This window comes from Amphiprion ocellaris, chromosome 14, assembly GCF_022539595.1.
Source record: "Amphiprion ocellaris isolate individual 3 ecotype Okinawa chromosome 14, ASM2253959v1, whole genome shotgun sequence".
In the NCBI taxonomy this organism is placed as follows: Eukaryota; Metazoa; Chordata; class Actinopteri; family Pomacentridae; genus Amphiprion; species Amphiprion ocellaris.
This window is the reverse complement of record NC_072779.1, coordinates 17,083,097-17,103,905: the sequence shown is the minus strand read 5'-3', so window position 1 is coordinate 17,103,905 and position 20,809 is coordinate 17,083,097. Positions and strand designations below refer to the sequence as shown.

General features: G+C 38.1%; 1 protein-coding gene across 2 annotated transcripts; it reads left to right on the top strand.

Moving 5' to 3' along the window:
- Positions 1–1,182: 1,182 nt before the first annotated feature.
- Positions 1,183–18,135, top strand: LOC111571752 (vascular endothelial zinc finger 1-like). 2 transcript variants are annotated; one of them, XM_035950416.2, is made up of 5 exons: positions 1,183–1,305; positions 8,624–9,375; positions 14,755–14,824; positions 14,925–15,078; positions 15,669–18,135. In XM_035950416.2, the coding sequence occupies exons 1-5, from the start codon at positions 1,273–1,275 to the stop codon at positions 16,034–16,036; spliced, it is 1,377 nt and encodes a 458-aa protein (XP_035806309.1). In that variant the 5' UTR covers positions 1,183–1,272; the 3' UTR covers positions 16,037–18,135. The 2 variants fall into 2 exon arrangements, with proteins under 2 accessions (XP_035806309.1, XP_023130834.1); XM_023275066.3 differs by having other exon boundaries at positions 14,925–15,087.
- Positions 18,136–20,809: the final 2,674 nt, after the last annotated feature.

The following is a 20,809-nucleotide window of genomic DNA, read 5'->3' as shown; positions in this document are numbered from 1 at the left end:
AGATCCTAAACGTGACATAAACTAAATAAAATAGTTAAGGCAAATCAATCATTTAAGACAACAGTAAAAATATTATGATTCCTGTCACAAAAATAAGTTAACAAATGGAAGTAAAGGGGTTAATACCCGATAGTGTTGTTTATAGTTTGATTTTACATACGTAATTTACATTTTTGGGATTAAAATCCTGAAAAAGTTACATAAAATAACTAATGAAAGTAACACATTACAGACAGCCCTTCATTTGGTTCTAAGATAAAATATAAATATATAAAATATAAATAAACTCACAGACAGATTTTGTAAATTTTGTAACGTGTTTGATGTCGTGCAAAAACAAAAAACAACTTTTCTCTACATACTTGCAATTTTAACAAATCACCATTCTTAATGTGTAAGTCAATAAAGTCATAACATGATGTTTGCAATGAGCATATCAGAAGTAAAATTAGAAACAACTTTTTCATTCACATGATTTTATTTTCACAAATTGGGTGAGGTTTATCATCACCTTGAGCCGTTTACTTAAGTAAATGCAAAATGATGAAATTTTGCAGGAAATGACATATATAAAATAAATAAAATAAAACACTTATTCCATGACGAGCAGCATATTTTCAACACTGGTCTATACGATGTAAGCGGTGTGTTCAGCACACAGGACTAGATTGAATCTATTAGGTCCACTGCAGGAAATTCATGCAATTTATGGGCTCTGTCGTTTTCATTCATCCCTATCCCATGAATGAAAATAAACTGCTACGCACGCAAACTATTTCTTGAGCAGTTGAAACACTACTCAGTGTAGGAAAGAGGACCGACCAAATATTTGCAATGCACAATAAACCGATTTTAATTATTTTTCCTCGTAAAAATAAGACGAAATGTTACTGAAACACAATCATTTCCCAGCCACATGCGACAATCTAATATAACAAATGCCCCTCACAGCATTAGAGAAAAACCATTCAGAGGGGTGTCTAGAAATTCGACTACACCAGATTACTTTTGTAACGAGAGAAGGGTGAATCAGGAAGTCTTTTCCAAAATTATTTAACGACTTATTTTAAGATGACATGTTTCTATTCGTTGATATTTGTTTTAAATGGCGCATAAAGGTTTACACGACTTATTTTTTGAAATACTAAATCTAACACCCCCCGCCTGAAGTGGTTCAGCCCTGGAGGTTAGCGGAAGTTGTTTCAGCTGCCATGTTTGGTTGCTTTGTTGTAGGCTTCTACTAGGTTTCCTACAGAATTAGTAAGTGTGGAAATGGAGCCGAGCTGGAGTACGTTTCTTTTTCAAGTAAGTTGTCTTTTTGGGAGGGAAACCGGGAGAGCTCGCATAACAACCTTAAAAATTTTCAGCACTGGATATCTTAGCAGTTTTTAAACGAGTAATAGCAAGAACAAGTAAGCAAGCAAAACAATGGTATATGAATCCAGGCTTCCAGCTGTGAGGCTTGGGAATGACGCTAGAACAAAAAATCTAATCTGTTCAACCACTCTTTGAAAAAAGGCGCCTTGTTTGCTATTGTGCTAACATTTAGAGCGTGTATGGTGAATACTTCGACAGCGTTTGCGGGTTTTCGAAGTTAGTTTGCCCAGTCGAAGCCAGCAAAACATGCGGGATCATTTGAAGTAAAGCTGGAGACGCCACTGCACCGTTACAATCGAGACAGACCTGTTTTTCCCCCCTTTGACTGAAGGCTTTGATCGGACGCCGTGAGATAATGAGATGTAACGCCAGCCAAGATTTCCACTGTATAATACAGCAGAAAATGCAGATTTTTTAAACTAGACGGCGTTAGCAAATGTTGGATAAGTGTATAGTTAGGTTATCAGCTGCTGAGATTTACTAACGGCGATTCCCAAGTCCGCGGTGAACTTTCGGCTTGCTTCAGCCGGTTCGACAGTAACTAGCCAAGTAGCTAACTATGTTTAGGCTGCCCTCATCACACTCGCTGGCTAATTTAGCTTAATGTGGGCGAGGCTGCCGTAATGAGCTTGCAAAACTAACGTTACATGACTTGATAACCAGCGCCGTACGAGCTGTACATGTTTATTAATTAGCTATTTATTCTGGTGACCGCGGTGGAAAGGAATTCAAAGTATGCACACATCAGCTAACACTAGCGACGAAGACGCAGATTTGAAATTAGCAACGACATTGCGCAATTTATAAATCCATTTTCAGCCACAAAGTGAGTGCAGCTGCTGCTGTTCAGACTGATACCTGCCACGGTTTACTGAATTTCACCGCGGACTAAGATGGAAGGCTTTTGTTCACTGAAATTAGTGATTTTTCTTTATTCTCGTGGCCTGGCTTAGCCTAAAAGAGTTTAGCTCATGTGGACGTGAGAAATGTGAGACTCGTGAGTTTTTAACGAAGAGGGTGTTTTTCGAACGATATGTTTTGCAGCTGATTGAGGTTTTTTTTTGTTTTGTTTTGTCTCAGTGCGGTAATTTTATTACTTTATAATCAAATATGTAGACTTGTTCCAAGTTACCACCACCCTGCTGTTTTAATAGCATTTCCAAATCCTAAGAAGTATTTTTTTTTGGTGTAGTTGATAAAGTTAAGCCCAAGTAAATTTTAGTGGGTGTGACAAACTCCTCGTGGGAAGAACTTCTTCAATGAACTATGCAGTAGCTCAGTGCCATTAACAAAAATAATTATAGATCTAGAAAATGATCAAATCTGAATCCTCACCAGTTCACAGCAGAGTTTGTGGGTGCTAGATATTTATTTTATTGCAGCTTCATATGATCAGGTGCAGACCAAGAGTTCTGGTTGTAGGAGTAGGAATAGGTAGTAATATAATCTTTGGGTTCATTGTCGGATAATACATTGGAACATCTGCTGTACTAATAAATTTGTAATCTTTTGTAACTTTATAATGATGTGCGTTCTTGGCCAAATCTCCCTTAAAAAGACTTTCCATCCAATTAAATAAGGGTTAAATAAAATAAATAACGAAAAACCACATTTAGTAAATGTGTAAAAACGACTGCAGAGAGGGAACAGTGAAAGGATATAGTTGAGAGGAAGATAATTGTCAAATAACTTGAAGGTTCAATATTAAATAGCTCTGTTTCTCATTTAAAGTGTGGACAAAAGTTAACTAATGGTTCACTAATTTCCCTTGCTTAGTGCAAGGCCTGTGTGCTGTTTGATTCATATCTGTAACAAAGTTACATTACATACCACAGCCTTTTGGACACATCAACATCTTGCTCTGCTGTCATGACTGATCGCTTACTCCCATATTTGAGCACTGTTTCTTAGTGATGGAAAAAGGCAGATGAACAATGTCGTTTGTTGCACAGTTTTTGGCACCCAGCCAGAGGCCCTGCGTGTATTATGTACCTCACACTGCTACTGAGTCGATCTCATGTAAATCAGTGTTCAGTTATCATTCGGGCACTTGATGTATGAAGGCCCATATTTCATTCGGCTACCATCAATTGACTCATATTTTGCAGCATTTTATAGTTTAATCATTTTCAACCACGTTACAGTTCATAAGCGGTGTAAATTACAAAACGATGATTAGCATATTGCTTAAATACTTTGTGATATATTTTAAATGATCCATGCCGTTGACTATTACCTCAAGTACTGCAATACAAGAATTACAGGTGTTTCTTCTCTTTTGTTTTAAATGTGCTGTGTATTAAAAATCCAGTATCTGTTGGGCTACAGTTAAGAACCCTGTTGAACCATGTTGTTTAGAGCAGTGTGGCTCTGGATGTGCAGTGATACAACAGTAATATTAAAAAGCAGCAAGAAAACTGGATTGTTGCAAGCTGAGGAAATCATAATGTAATCCTTGTGTGCCTGAAACTCCAGCCATTCAAGAAAAGCACAGTATGAACTATTACAATTAATGAAAATTCTCTAGAAAGTGCTATGTATCTGTTAATCATTTACTAATGCATTCAACTAGCAAACTCCCAAATGCCTGGAAGAAAGTGGCATTTAACTGGGAGACACTGTACTGAAAATGTAAAAATAATCATATTGCCAGACATATGATCATATTTTACAGAAAGCTGATGCTTGGTAATGGCTTGTTAGAGGGTCAGCTTTGTTAACCAACAAGTCAATCATTTCTGTTTCCCATTTTGTGCTTAATCCTTGGCACAAAGTATTCTGTTATTAGACTTGTTTTGCTTTAAACAGGTCCATAGTGGCAAACAGCCCCTTTAAAAATTACAGCCATATATTTCCAAGCATTGTTTATATGAACTCTGTTAGTGAATACTCGGGCTGAGGTTTTAGCATCACTAGTAAACTTTAGGTTAAAGTGTTAATGTAAAGACTTTTGCTGGAGTTAACATTTTGCTAGTCAGTGGTGCCATCCCCCCATTCTGTAGACTTAATAAAATAACTATTTGAAAGGTAGATTCAGGGCTTAATTAACTGGGGCCTAATTATGCCAGTGAGCAATACTTAATCAGTTCCCTGTATTTTACTGCTTCTTCATCTGTTACATTTAGAATATATGAATAGATATTTTGTTGGGGGAAAAAAAGCAGCACAAATGAAACTAAATATATTAATGGTGGCTCCAAAAAAAATGTCCCTTTTTGCCGTGACATGCAAAACTGTCTGCTGTGAAAAGAGTTTATTACCTTTCACAATAAGGATTCCTATGAGCAAATAAGAGCTGACGACAATGGAATACTGGGACAGAGCAAAAATTCTAATTATATGTAACTTAACAGCCCAAACAATGCTTCACTTTAATCTCACAGAGTCAAGAGTTGTGATTTTTATGTGTTATTACCTACAGTGGGTAAGCTGCCAAACAGTGAACATTTAGGTACCGTTAAGTTTTCCACTTGATTTCAAGTAGAAGTACTGTGACAATCTTTTATCTTGGATGGCCCTAATTTGCCTGATAGTCTGCTTTTCAGAGGAATAGTGTGCAAGGCATCATTAAATATGTAAATAAATAATGTTATAATATTTATAATAATTAGTAGCAGATACCAGCACCATTCAAACTTTACTATTCCACCTGAAATAAGCAAAAGCAAGTGTAGCTGTGACACACAAGACAGCATCGTGGATGCAGATTGTAAAAATAGCAATAAAGTGTTGGTACAAATCACAATCGCTGGTCAGAACTTTCCAAATAAAGTCAGTGAGAACAGGATGCAGAGATTTGTGAGTTGAGCCTTTAGCCTTGTGTTGAAGTAACAGGGCCTGTATCCAAGCAACAGTATGCACAACTAATCATGTGATCACAAGTTCAACTAAACCTGTAGGGAAAATTGTTGTTCAGATCGTAACATGTAATTTTACCTTGAAAGTTCATCACCCTTTTGGCCAGATCACTCACACTCGATTTTAGGGCTCAGTATTTAGTTTATTCCTTGCGTTTATAAGTTAACAAGAGACTCCATCTCTGTATTGTTAGTCCTGCACATTTTGTCAGTTTTCCTGTTTTAGGGAGGGTTTTACATTCTTGTGCCCTTAAAGATGACTAACTTCATCACAGATATAATGCTAAAAAAAAAGAGGTCAGCACCATTTATATGCTACATCAGAAATGTACTGTATATCAGCTTTTTAAACATAATTGGTCACTTTTTTTTTTTTTTTGAGGGACTCCTTATTGACATCCCGTTTGTGTTGTGCATTTAATAATGTTAACAGCTTAGAAGGAAAAACAGAGCTTTGTGCTACCAAGAAACGAATGTTTCATAAATTGTAAACCATAGCACATCTCGCACCTCTTTGTATCTATTTCTTTTTCCTGGACTGGACTACTTGCAGTAGGGGTGTTGTATTATTATTTTGGGGGGAGGGATGACAGTAGGGCACTGGATAATGTCATCCTAATATGATGCATTCCTAACCCATGTGTAAAAGGAATGAATATATCAAATTATTCTCTAAAACCTTTGCTCACACCTATCAGAACTGAAATACTTCCACTTGCCACCAACAAGCAATGCTCCGAATCCCTTCAGTATTTGTATAGCTGTAGAGGCTATGAAAAAACATGAGGATTACCAACATTACAGAAGTGATGTTTTGTAAGAACTTCCGACGCCTAAGCAAACTGAGTTGCTGCCAAAAATTCTAAACTTGTAAACAAATAAAGAAGTGCCTGGAATAAAGCGCAAACTTTTGATAATTTACATTTACCAGAAAAAGTAATTATGTAATATCGTACAGCTTATTTTCTCCCCCTCCTCCCTTCCATTTGTGTGCTATCAGTTACAGCTTTTGCTCGTTTTGTAAAAATTGAGATTTCGGCTAGCAGCTGTAGAGTGTGGCACAAAAGGCTGAAAAAAGACGGTGCATAATCTAACTCAGACCGTGAGCTCAATTCAAGTCTACAGTGGCCCATGGAGCCATCAGGACACTCCCTCCATTTTGATGTTATTTATGAGGGAGCAGCCCCAGTTGTCAGAGCGCATTTGTGTCAAAATGGTCAGAGCTGCATGAAGGCACAGCAGCTTACAGGCCGCGCACCTCTGTATAGAGGCCAGCCTGTCTGCAGTGGCTACGTCTGCTGTTCACAAGCTTCACAAAGAGGGCTCCCGGCTGGTATCCCCCCACCCAAACATAAAGCCCCCGCTTTCTACCCCTGGTGTGCCAGCGGACGGGTTAGTATTGGCATGATGATGACTAATCCTGGAAGGTGGCAAATGTAAGCAGGTGCTCACACAAATGGACGGGTGGGCTTGGTGGCATTCTCCACGAGTTCCCAGGTCCCATTGCATATGAGGGAATGACGGCTAGTTTAGCAGAGTAGTGTGTGGATAAACAATGTCCCTGTCTCATGAATAGATGAGCCAAATCAATGAAGATGAGCATACAAAGATCCCCTGCTGAGGCCCGAGTGCATCACTGCTCAGATTTGTGTCTTTCACAATAGGCTAGATGACATAAGGAGGACATTGTGTGGTTCATTTTTCTTTTCTATCCCGTCTCTTCTTTTGCAACTTCTTTCTTGGCTGGCCTTCTTCGATGGATCATTGAACCTCAAAGGGAAAGGTCAAGTATTTCACCTTGCCCTTTCTTGCTGATGGTTGGCAACACCGTTATCTTGACTGTGTCCGTTTACTGAAAGAACAGTATTAACATTTTTTTTCTAATCTTCTTTTTTAATAAGAAAAAAGGCTTTTTTTTATAGCAGAGGGCCGACACCAGACTTATACATAGGAACTTTAAGAGGATTCGTAAAATAAAACCATAGAGCCACAGTGAATTTGAAATTGTGGAAATTATATATGTTACTATTTACAGTAGTTGCTGCTGCTAGTGTGCATGTTTGACTGTTGTTTCAGTGAATGTTCGCAGGCTAGTCTCAGAGTGAACAGGAATCTTTGGCATTTCAACAAAAAAAGCTCTGTGATTGTTGTATTCAGATTTTGACTAACTTCTAGCCTTTGTTTGAACAGTCACCCCAAGTCCAGAAACTCCAACAATTTTGAATTCTGATTTTTGCTTGAGAGCTTTTCCTTTGAGTTAGCTGTAATGTACAAAGAGTTAATTTTGACGGTAGCTACAGGAAGGATTACATTTACATTGAGTAAGTGACTAGCACTTGGTGCTGTGTAGCCACAGCTGCATTTTATCCCAGTAATACATTGCCTTGTTTTTATATTATTTTTTTTTGTTTTGTTTTTGTTTTGTTTTAACATGGTATACCATACGTGATTGCTCAGCTGTTGACTGTCATTAACCTTCTTCCTTTTTTCTCAAACATGCCCAAACAAAATGCACTGAGTCACGTTTAGTCAGAAGTGTCTGTTTTAGTAGGTTCCCTTAAATGATAGTGTCTTATGTCACAATTGTAGCAAGAGATACAAATTGTGCCTGATCTCCTCAGTCAGGAAATTTGATTACTTAAATGAGTGAAACACAGCTCAGCAACTTCTTGTTGCTGCTGCTAATTGCATCCAGTCATTTCATCCTGTTTATGTTGTGGCTGTAGCTGGCATTAGTCTGCACCTGCAAAACTCCAGGGAAAATTGTGTAGTATGTCACATACCCAGAAAGCGACTGTTACTCTGATCTGTGTTGTATTGTCTAATTTGATGACCTGGTGTTCCTGCACATCCGTTTCTCTCCTTCACTAAACCACACTTTTGCTTCTCTATATCTTCTAACTGAGCTGTGTAGCTTAGCTATTGGCCTGCTCGTCAAGAGCTTTCTTGGCAGTTAGACTGGACTCTGCTATGCCTCTAATTTGGTATGCTTGCTTTGCAGTCACATGGTGAATCAGCACCGTCACGATGGGATCATTTTTCATCCAGTATATTTGGATTCTTTTGCATTAGTGGCATGCTGCGTCAGCCTCGTTAATGACAGACCGAGTGCCCATTTTGTATTCTATGACCTCTTACTACCTCTGCTTGTTTTCATAGAGTTGTTACAGTGGACTCTTGACTAAACTGGCTCCTGCAAGTGGTGGTACTGTTATCATTCTTGTGCATTTTTTTATATGGGGAATATTAGCTGTTTTGAAACTGAACTGCAGTCCTTAATATTGGACTGACACATGCTGCAGTGCCATAATGTCCTGATTAAATTTTTATGACTGAATGTCTGGAATTCATCTTGACTGAACCAAAAATGTGTGTATTTGTTTCATTAGCAGGCCAATGAAGCCCTCCACCACCAGCACCAGGTGGCCCAGAATAGCCTGCTGCCTCTTCTTAATGCAGGAGCTGAACAAGTTGACCAGAAGCCTGTCCTGCCCATCCAAATAGACCATAAGCCACCTACCAGTGCTGCCGATCTCCTCAAAGACAATGTGGCTAGTGGAGGAGGGCAACGGCCACCAGTGCCTGTGATAAAGAAGGAACACAAAGGCAAAACACCCTTCGTCTGTGGCTACTGTAACAAGGCCTTCCGTGACAGTTACCACCTGCGACGTCATGAGTCCAGCCACACCGGTATCAAGATGGTGTCTCGTCCGAAGAAGACAGCCCAAACAGCCCCCACCATGGTACCCATGATCTCCACGATGCCGCGAGAGAACAATGGCAACTCTTCCTACATCTCCACGGTAGCAGGCATCCTCTCCACAGCAACCACCTCTGTTTCCTCAGGCACAAGTATTATGACGTCATCTGCAATGGGCAACGTGCCACAGCAAAATGTCGTCAAGAAACCTGCCAAACCTGTCAAGAAAAACCATGGATGCGAGATGTGTGGCAAGGCCTTTCGTGATGTCTACCACCTGAATCGCCACAAGCTATCCCATTCAGATGAGAAGCCTTTTGAGTGCCCCATTTGCCAGCAGCGCTTTAAAAGGAAGGACCGGATGACCTACCATGTTCGCTCTCATGATGGGGGAGTCCACAAACCCTATGTATGTTCTGTGTGTGGGAAAGGCTTCTCTAGGTAAGGATCAAGCTTTTGTTTTACTTCTAAACTATGCTGAGACTATACTATTAATAAGGAAATGTGTTGTAATAGTAGTTGAAATGGTTTGAGGGAAATGTATGTAGCATTTCTTACATGGAAATACAGTTACATTATTTGGTGGGTTATGTAACAAGCACACACTTACAAAATGAAAAATAGTGGTTTATAGTAATAAACCTATGTATAAACCAATGTATTTAGATACAACTTATAATTCAGTTGGTCTCTAAGACTAATTATTTTTCAACCTTAAGCATCTCCTTTGTCAAGTTATTTTTTCTTTATGCTGCCAGACAAACTTGTCATAGAAATTCAGACTGGCAAATCCTCAGAAATGAAGCAATTTCATGGAGATATAATATTCCCATTTCAAATGTCTTTGCACCTTCCTCATATAGATCATGAGGTAGTTGTATAAGCATAATAATAAAAAAGACTGACACACATAATACATTACAAGGGCTTTTTAAGTTTACCCTAAAAATCCCTTAATATGCAGTACTGTGCAACAATTTAAGTTATTCAGTCTTCATCAGATAGTACTATTATGCAGATTTCACACTGGTCCCAAATTAATTTTGTCACATGTGAAGACAACCCCAAACATACAGCAATCTTAAATGCATATCCTGTGACAATAATAGACAGAAGTAAATGGTGATAGATGGTATACTCCCCATAGAGCTCTAAGACGGAAGTTACTGAGACAGCTTAAATCCACAATAGGACTGTGGCAAGTTCTCAGAGATGTTTTGAGTAATCTACCTGCCTACCAAGTTCCTTGAAAATCATCGTGTGTGCCTTGGAGAACTGCTAGTGTTGTCGAGGAAAATAGTGATCCCATCAAATATTGATTTTATTAGGAATTTTCAGTCTACTGCATTTATATATATTATATTTAGAAACCATATACCAGTACTTTATGTTAGAGTGGCAAATATAGTTGTCCGTTTATGCACAGCTTTAATAAATGTAGAAGACTCCACAGATGTGGGGCATGAAATTGCATGTTTCAGGCCTTATTTACCGTGTTTATCCAACTAAGTTGAGAAACCTCCGTCTTGAGTCCACAAACATAACTAGAAGTGTTCCACACAGGGGACCAGCTGGGCGTCCTGTACTTGCTGCTTCACTAGCCATCGTTTCTTTGGGATGGGGTCTCAAAGGTTCCATATTGTGCCCTTTTTCAGCAAATTAATGGAAGTCTTACATGCCATCAGAATGTGTCTTTCCGTTTCTCAGCTTAAAACACTGCAATTATGGTTTATTTGACCATGACTGCCTGGCAGCCAACACAGATGTAAATTAGTAAGACGAGGACTTTCTATCAATTCTAAATTCTCTTTGAGCGATCATTTTACACGGAAATATCTGTAAATCCACAGCACAGCCACAATTTTTTGTTCATGTGTAGTTGAGTTTGTCTCTCAATGTTAGAATTCTAAACTCAGTATTTTATCAGTTGAGTGTCTTAATGGCACTATTTAACACTCATTCTGTTGTATGACAAAAGAAACAATAAAAGATGTAAATAAGAACAGCTTTGTTGGGAATTCAGCAGCATTTGAATTTGGTATATTTGAGCACAGAGCTCAGGAGAGAAGTAAATGGATTTAAACAGCTAAGTTGAGGTTGCACTGAAGCACAACATGCAAACACAGTAACACACAGCTATAGTAAGTAAACAAACCTCGGAGGCTGCTTTGTTATGAGGCAGCTGCTCGTTCAGAGTTGCTCAATTCTGAAGCTGCAGCAGTGAGGCAGCAGGACTGCAAAGCTTGAGCCAGACTACTACTGGTTCCTCAGCTGACTGGCTTATAAAGCTGGGAGGCTGTCTAGTTGTGCAGAGGGTCAGTTGAATGGCACCAAGTAAACATCTTGATATCCCTACAGCTTTTACTTCACACCTCTGAAACACATTTTAAAATATTTTTACTAAATGGGACCTTTTAAGTGAGGTTGTCTTGGTCCATGACCCTCATACTGCATTAGGGGGCCAACATACTGTTCTCGGTCAGATAGCTTTGAAAGGTCATCTCCCCACACCTTTCCAAAATCACATTGGTGGGAGCTGTATGTAACTATTATTGTGACTTTCACAAAATTACATTCACACACATTTCAAAATTGACTGGTCAGCTGTGCAGAGTGATAATGCTTTCATTTGTTACACAAGCGTTATTTGTAGCAGTATTCATGTGAACAAGTGAGTACAGGACTGAATGTCTTGCCCTGTCTGAAAATGTAATAATTTCTCCATATTTATATGGTATTACGTTTCCCACCTCTCTCCGACAGCTGACCTTTCCCTCCATCTTTGAGTGTGGCTGTTTGAATCATGTGTAAACACTTTTGATTCCCACTGGTCAGTTGGCACGTAATACGCACCATTTGTTTTCTACAATAACCTTACTCTTACAGTCAGTAGCTCAGGAGATGACTCGTAAGTCTCGTGTGTCTATCTGAGAAGAGGTTTGGTAGGCATCAGCAACAGGGACAATGTGAAGTGACAAATATTATATTGGTGAGAAAATGGGGGCAAATGCAAGAAAAAGATTGTTTTTACAACTGTTCATATGCCTCGAATCAAGAAGAAGCAAGGCTATTGTAAACAGGAAGTATGCATCTGAGATCTAATTTATTCTTATGGGAGGGTAGACAGAAAGTAATTTTGCCCTGTGGTGCTTAAATTCCAGGGTCATAGAGAAAAGTCCTGACTTGTCTGCGTGGAATTTAAAAATAACATAATGGTAAACAAATTCTAACAAACATCCTTTTTTGACTATGTACTCGACAGTCCAAAATTAGCTTTTGCTGCTTTTCAAGTTAAAAAAAAAAAAAATTCTCACTAGGCTGAAGTAAAACCTTATGTGCTCAAAATGTACTCTTTCATGTTTGCAGTTTTTCTGTGGAATGACTACAAAGAGATGATATATTTAAAGATAGAATGCAATTGCCAGAATCTGTGTATTTCATGCTTTACCAAAAGTGCACCGAACTGCAGCCTCACTGCTTGTATAGACACCCATAGTAACCACTTGTATGTGAATTATTCAGCCTGTGGTGTTTGGGTCATTCAACCGTGCCATGTTTTCATATAGAGGAAGTTTAGGCCCATCTACTGTCCACATAGCTTCCCAGTGGCTGGGTTTTCATATTTATTGTTGTGAGAGGCAGTTTAGATTTGTACTTGTAATGACCCCCACGCCATTTGAGCCACATGTTTAAACAGTCGCACATGGGAGAGCACCAGTGGAGTATCAAGAGAGGGGGAGGCGTCACTTGTCACTTTGCAGTTCCCGCCAGCTTGTCACAGTTTCTTTCCCCTGGGAATGCAGCGAACCATGTGGTAATGTTTAGGCTAACACGTTTAGTATGTAGCAAATAAATATATTATTTAAGCAGTGGTCACGTTGGTGTCATATTTAAAACCTAATTAATGAGCAGAGAAAAAAAGTAAACTTTGGGTGTATGTAAATTAGTATTGACTAAGAATATTAGCAACAGCATAAACTGTGCAGCTACACAACTCCAACAGGAACATCAGCAGTGTACCCTAGCCAAGCTGTAACATTAGCACTGTGCTGTGTAGGGCAGTTTCAGGCATGCCTCCAACACAGTGACGTGGGGTAGGGATTCATCAGCATACTGGAAAGTGAGAATGGGGACTGAGTAACAGGGCACTGAGTCACTGCCACTCAGCCAGATCTGTAGGCAGGCACTGTCTGGAGTCTGCTTCCCTCATCAGTAGGACAAAAAAAAAGTTGATTCCGGTTCATGGAACCACTGAGAAGATTCTACTTGACTCCTTTCATTTGTATTAAAAAAAAAAACTGGCGTGAAACTTTCCGGTTTGGGAGCAGCTGCCAGAGCTGTAGCCCTTACTCATTCCATTATGGCACTTCTAACGTATGATTCAGCTCACAGCTTCACTAGAACTAACACGCTGACAGAGGAGGATCAGCGCCAAGAAGACTTTGTGAATGCTGGAGTTTCACTGTAAAGGTCAAGAGGCAAATAGCTGTTATGCAGTGAGATCTGTAAATTATGCGGTGGATACACACACATGAATGTCATCCATGTTTGTTTTTTGTTTAGTTTGTTTTTACCTTTTGTTTTAGTAATTCAACAGCGAACAACAGTAACACATTTTTGTTGAAGCCTTTTTTTCATTTTATTGAAGTGTTTGGACTAAAAATGATAATATTTGTATATAAATTGTTTGTATTAGATATTGTTGGGGCAAGTAATCCCCTATTATTGTTTGTTCTTAATCATTTCTAATCTCACTCTGTTTTAGGTATATTATATAATGATTCCAGTTTGGTTAAAAAGGGATACAAATATAAAAATGGGAATACAAATACAATGGAAACGGAGCTATGTTTTTATATTGTCTAAGCACACATTCAGAACAGTGACTGTTCAAAGGCAAACATTCATTCACTTTCTCACAGTTGTTTACTCTTTTCAGAAATACCATCATTCATTACCGACATGGATCAGTGTTTAGTCGAATTTACTTTGTACTTTGAATCTTTCAATCACCAGAAATGCGCAAATTCAAATTAGGATTGCAGTAAAAAAAAAAAAAAACAAATTGTCTTTAACACCATCTTCATACTTCTGTAAGCATGCTGGGAAATAAGCAGACTGTAATAATAAGCAAACTGTCAGTTTACTCATGTGTCAAGTGGATAAGGAAAAAAAACAACTCCATTTCATTGTGGTGCGTGTTTGAAACTAGGTCAAACTAATTCACGCACGATTGATCATGGAGAATTAACTGCCATTGACTGAAATTTTAGGGATTTTTGTGCCCATCCCCTCATTATCAAAGCAAACAGAGCACATCCATTCACTTGTAATGCATTTAAAAGTTGTACATTAGGCTTTTTACTGTGTGTTTGTATACTTTCGTGGTGCTCTTTGTCAGTAGAGCATGCACACTTGTATAGGTTTTTGAACAACCTAGATTTTTTTGTATTCCCGGTGGCATTGCATGTGAAGTTACCGTAACTACTAAAATGACATGGGATTAAACGCTGCTTATGACTTTAGATGTAATTGTAAAGAATCAATATTGGTTTTTTTTGCTCATTAGGCATCTGAAGCAGAAAACATATTGGCTTTATAGTTAATTGCACTGTTGTCAGGTTGTTTTCAGGTCAAAGAAACTACTAATAAAATTCAAATCTCCACATGAACAAATATAAGATATATGAACAAAAGCCTGTAGTGCTTTAGGTGCTTTAGTAGTTCTATGTCTGTAACACAGCTACAACTCATGGAGCTTGGTACATAACTATCCAATTATTAACTGTGTTGGGTTTTTTTTTGTTGTTTTCAATCTAGGCCAGACCACTTGAGCTGCCATGTGAAGCATGTGCATTCCTCAGAAAGACCGTTTAAATGTCAAGTCACGGTAAGAATTTTCATCTGTGTCCAGATTTTTTATTTTTTTTATCCTTGTTAATGTTGTTTCACTCCGCTGAGCTTTGACCCCATCTGCTGTCCGGCTGCAGGCCTGTACCTCTGCTTTCGCCACCAAAGACAGACTCCGTTCCCACATGATCAGGCACGAAGGCAAGGTCACCTGTAGCATCTGTGGGAAGATGCTCAGCGCTGCCTACATCACCAGTCATTTGAAGACTCATGGACAGACCAACTTCAACTCCTGTAACAAAGGTTCATCACACTTCTCAGAAATACACACTCCTAACATTAGAGCTTTAAGATTTGTAGCAAAACTGTGAAACATGTAGATAAAGTATTAAAACACGGTCTTCATAATTCTAAAAGTAATTACATAGATTAATAACCCATCAACTGACCCAAGTGCCAAATGGAAAATCACCTTTATACTGTGGTGTTTTTGAAACCAGATGAAACAAACCAAGGTCTTGTCTACAAGTCCCACGCTCCCCCTTTTGCTTTTATAACCTTTCCTACTTGCTGAATTTTTGTCAGTGTGACTGTGGACTCTTGTTGTTGTTGTTGGCTTTACAAAGTGCCAGCTTCTTGACCTAATCTCTAAACTCGACAATAACCGTTTCTTGGTCACATTATTGTTGCATTTGGCTTACATATTCAGTTCCATCACCCTGCTCTAATCCTTGTTGCATTAACTGGTATACTGTTCACGCACTATTAAAACTTAATGCTACATTAACTTGCAGTACAAGTAATGAGAGTGTTGCCAATTTACTTTTTACCTACGACTAATTTGATTCGCTACACAACCTTAAACACTCTCATGTATTTTCCAGATGGTAATGAAGTCTGCAATTCTGCCTCTGCTACACCTGTGACCATCTCTGCTCCCATCACCACAGCGATGAACCGGGGCAACGCAAACAACAACCACCCCGTCACCATAGCCGCACAAATGAACATTAGCACCAACACAGTCAACATCACATCTCCAGTCAGCCTCCAGCACCCAGTCACCATCACCGGGCCTGTCAACATCGCCTCTGTGAACATCCCCGCCACGGCGCCCATGAATATTGCCCACCCAGTCGCAATAACGACCCCCATGCCCATGAATATAGCCGGTCCGCTCAACATCGCAATGAGGTCCGTGGATAGCATGCCTTTTCTGTCCCAAGTCTTGCCTTCATCCCCACCCTGGTAAAAAGGAGAGACAGGATTGAACTGGCCAGAAAGAAAGGGAAAATGAAGTGAATCAAGATCCTGTCCTCATCTTTGCACCTCAAGCCCGGCTCTTCCTCCCTCTTCCCCCCCCGAACAATGTTCACTTCATGAAGCCCTGAAGTGAATATTTACGAGCTGCGTGGCCGGTAGGAGCCCCAGTCGCAGCTGTGTCCCAACTAAGGTTAAGTGACTGATGTGTGATGCAGAACACTTGAGTAGAATTTGAGTAGGATTTATCTTGAAATCAGGACAGCCGTAAGACTTAGTGTAGTCAGTTAGAATGATGAAACTGTGATTTGTATCATGACAAACGAGAGGATTCCTCAAGCCGCCTTGAGGACTCCGTAGGAAAACACACCTGTGCTTTTGTAAAAGGGAGATGTGAAATGAACTGAAGCAATAACTATAAATTGCTGTTTTTGATGTTTTGCAAGTTCTCTCCCAAAGCTTCTGGGTGTTACTTTGTATGTTGTTTTTTTTTTTTTTTTTAACTATAGCCTGCTAATCACTATTTAATGTTATAGGAAATGAGTCTAGTAAAAGGGACAGCAGCTTCCACTTGCATGGAAGAGTATTTTTTCACAATGCTATAGCGTTTCTTTTTCTTCTCAGATAGTAAGTATGCTCTTGAGGTACAGTGACTAACTTGTACAGTTGACATAGTAATGTATTTTCATGTCAGCATTTTAATTTTTGCTTTTGTCATTCAAGTGGATATCTCAACACTGTCCCCTTGACTATGAAATATTTGTACTTTGTGTTCCATTTTTATGGAAGCACAAAAGTTTGTTTTTAGTTGTCTCTTTGTAGTGTTAAGTTTTCCATGAAGTCAGAATGGAACGAGTCTTGCACTGAAAGCATATCCTACATACAGGTGAACAGCAGTATTATCAAAGATCAAATTGGAGTCTTAAGTGTTTTGGTGAGCCTGCACTTGAGGGCCATCTAGTGGCTGAACATGGAAATGCCTGGCCTTGTAGTGAAGCTTTTTCAGGCTGTTACTGTCATCATAATGGTGACCGAATAGTTTGGCTGACTCTTCTGTACACTGTTGTATTTTTTATTTTATTTTATATATATATTTATCGCTTATCTGTTTTAGCCCCAAGATAATACTAAGGACCCTTCACTCAGGAAACACACAGAAAAGAACATTTACCCATGAACTTGGTTCTTTTAAATTTGATATCTACTGTGTATTTGATTCTTGGCTTTTTCATGTTCCTTTCTGGATTCCCTTAAACGTTTGACTTCAGACAGGAACAAGAAGTTGAAGCCTCAGTGATTTTAAATAGCCGTCCATTTCAACCGATCATTTACTGTACAATGAAATAAATGCTGTACCTTTTTACATTTCTTTTAAAGTCCAGTTCAGTCTCAGTCTGCATGACTGACAACTGGAAGATTCTGATAAAATGCAAGTTTGTGTCCATTTAAAGAAAAATGGGACAAGATTGACGTTGCATGACCCCGAACACTGTAGCTGTTAAACATTAACTATTTTTTAATGAATGCCATGTTATCTCAGCAGTGTTGCAGCTCTTTGAGTTGATTCAGTTTTTACTGAAAAATGCAATATGCATGTTGTCATTTTTTTTCCAGGTTTTGTTTTAAACAAAATATTAGCGTAGCTTTTTTTTGTTTTGTTCTTATGCATTTACGTAGCGACACTATTATAGCCTGTTTGCCAAATTTGAAACAATAATAATGTGATAAACTGAATATTTCTTGTGGAGTTGAACATCTCTTTATTTTTAAGGAAAACAGTTGATTGGAAATTCCAGTACCCTTGTGAAAGCAGTTGAATGTATATCTTTGTACAAAACTATTTTAGTTCCAAGGACATGGTAGTTACAATAGATGTTAAAGATAAGATAACCTTTTTTATAAATCTTTTGTATTAGAACATTAACATTGATAATTTTGTATATACGAGAGGCTAGGCTTTCTGATTAGCAGAAAGGTCAAACATTCCTACATTTTTTTTAAATGTACGTTTGTCAAATTATTACATAAACATGCGCAATGTTATGTGCCTTTTATTTGGGTTGTCTAAATAAAAGAAAACTATCAAATGTGTTTATGTATTAAGTACTGTTCAGTAATATGACAATGCTACAGTTAGACACTCAGCAGCTTATTACGATTTAATATTTAACACAATGTTCAGGATTTTGAGGATTTTATTTTATGAGACCCAACCAGAAACCTGTGCTCTCAATATCACATCAGAACCAACTGACTGGAGGAAAAGAGGAACAACTCAAAGTGTAGCTAAGGCTGTAACTAACAGATATTTTCATTATTGTCTGAACTGTCAGTTATTTAACCGATGAATCATTTAGTTGTTTGCTCTGTACATTTTCAGAAAATGGTGAAAAATGTTAGTCGGTGTTTTCCAAAGCCCAAAATTATGTCCCTGAAGTGTATTTTGTCCACAATTCCAAGCTATTTGGTTCACTGCCAGAAGAGTAAAGAATCCAGAAGATCTAGAAATTTGAGAAGCTGGAGTCATAAAAAAAAAAAAAATTAAAAAAAAAAAAATATATATATATACACACACACACACACACACATATATATATATATATATATATATATATATATATATATATATATATATATATATATATATATATATATATATATATATATATAATCAAGCATCAAAATAGTTGGCAATTAATTTAACAGTTAATTTCGCAGTTAACCATTGCAGCTTTCAGTATGGTAGCACTTGACATATCGTAGCCTACATATTGGTCTCCATCGGTTATCTTCGTATTGTGCTAACTTTATATTCATCTGCCAATTTCCAAACTATTAGTCTTCCAAGCAGCAACTGGTTTTCATTCATCAAACCTTAGCAGCTGCCTGTTTTATATGTTCACAAAGGTGCCTTTAGGACACTGGCAACAGAGAAATTTATTGGTTGTATATAATAGCACTTTTAAAAAAAAATTTAAACATCATGAAAAAGTTTCATATTTTCCATCTTTTTTTTTTCTTTTTTGGCAAGATGCAATGCATTCTAGATTAATTATATGTTAAAGGAAATGTTTCAAGTTTTTTTTATAGTTTTAATTTTGATGTTTATGGCTTACAGCTCATGAAAATCTGAAATCCATTATCTCAAAATGTTAGAGTACTTAATTTTGAGGTAATACTATTCAAACTGTACAAATACTGTGTATCTCTTGCTGTAGTTCAGTACATGCAGCCACAATCATGAGGAAGGCTGCTGACTGCTGAAAAGGTGTCCAGAAAACACAAGAACACACAACACCCTCCACAAGGAGTTTAGACCACAGAAGGTCATTGCTGAAAGGGCTGACTGCTGTACTAAAGCACATTACTAGAAAAGTGACCATGAAGAGAAAAATGTGGAAGACAAGCAACAGGGACCTTTGATAGGATTGAAGTTGAGGATGGTGTCAGTGCATCAAGAACAGACATCTTAAGGAAAGGAGTTACAATTGTCACATTTCTAATAACAAGCCAGTCCTAAACCAGACACAACATCAGAAGTGTCTTACCTGGGCTCAGGAGAAACAGAAATGGACTCTCCTGACCTGAACTCCATAGAACCCCATAGAGTGTAATGTCAAGAGGAGGATGAGAAAATGCTCCACCCAAAAATACGGACTAGCTGAACTCTGCTATCAAAGCAATGTGGGCTTCAGTAACACCTCAGCAGTGCCACAGACTCATCACTACTACACTACTACACAGCACTGATGCAGTACTTAATGGTGAACGAACACACGTTTCAGAAGTTACACGTCTGTATTTTAAATCCTGTTTTTGTGAATGATCTGGAAAAAATGTTCTAATAATCTGAGATACTGGATTGTAGATTTTTTTTTTAATGTGGTATAAACCGTAATCATCTAAATTAAAACAAAGACAGGCTATTTTACTTTATGTGTAATAAATATACAATGTATTAAAATTTTTAAATAAACAATAAAAATGACCTTTTTGTTTTACCGCAACTGCAGCAAGAAAGTAATAAGTACAAGAAGAAGAAAAAAAGAAGAATAAAAGGTACAAATCAAATTTTGCCAAGATGATAAAATGATCAAAAAAAACTTTTTTTTTTCTGAACTGCAGATACAAAGACAACACAAGGGCTTTGTGTACTGTAATTTGTGATGAAGTTCTACTATCTAGTGGCCAAAAATTATTTGTTGTACCTTTAAAATACACTTTGACCACCAAAATGTATCTTCAAGAGTTTAAAGAGGGTGATCTTAGCCAGAGACATACACAGGCGAGAATCCACTATTAAAGAATCCTGAATAGAAATAATTGAAATCTATCACACTGAAGATGGTGCTCATATGACACGAGTTCTTAAAGAAGCAGACACTCAGTGAGGTTTAGCTTTCATCAAACTAAAAAAAAAAGAGCTAACTGCATCATAGGTCACACATTCAAACCAGAATGTTGCACAAGCTTGAATGCATCCACTTATTCTCTGATCTCACACATTGACAATCTGTTCTTAGCCTCATGACTGCCCTTAACTAAACTATCATGAAGTTCCCTGAAGAGTGTCTCTGAGATGGTGGAGGCCATCATATTCAGATTCGCTTGATTTTGGAATTCAGATGAACTTGTGCTAAGATTTTAACAGAATTAAATGTCTTTTCCTGACCCCAGTGCAGTGATCCTCCTCTGTCCAGCAGATGGTGTTGTCTATGCACATTTCCACTGCTGCATGTCATTGAATCCTCTCTCGTTGGATCTA

Bases quoted from the DNA above. Each gene is read 5' to 3' on its own strand.
- LOC111571752 (XM_023275066.3), top strand. From the start codon at position 1,273: ATGGAGCCGAGCTGGAGTACGTTTCTTTTTCAA. The intron at 14,825-14,924 runs GTAAGAATTTTC...GTCCGGCTGCAG, and splicing joins CGTTTAAATGTCAAGTCACG to GCCTGTACCTCTGCTTTCGC. The intron at 15,088-15,668 runs GTTCATCACACT...TGTATTTTCCAG, and splicing joins CTTCAACTCCTGTAACAAAG to ATGGTAATGAAGTCTGCAAT.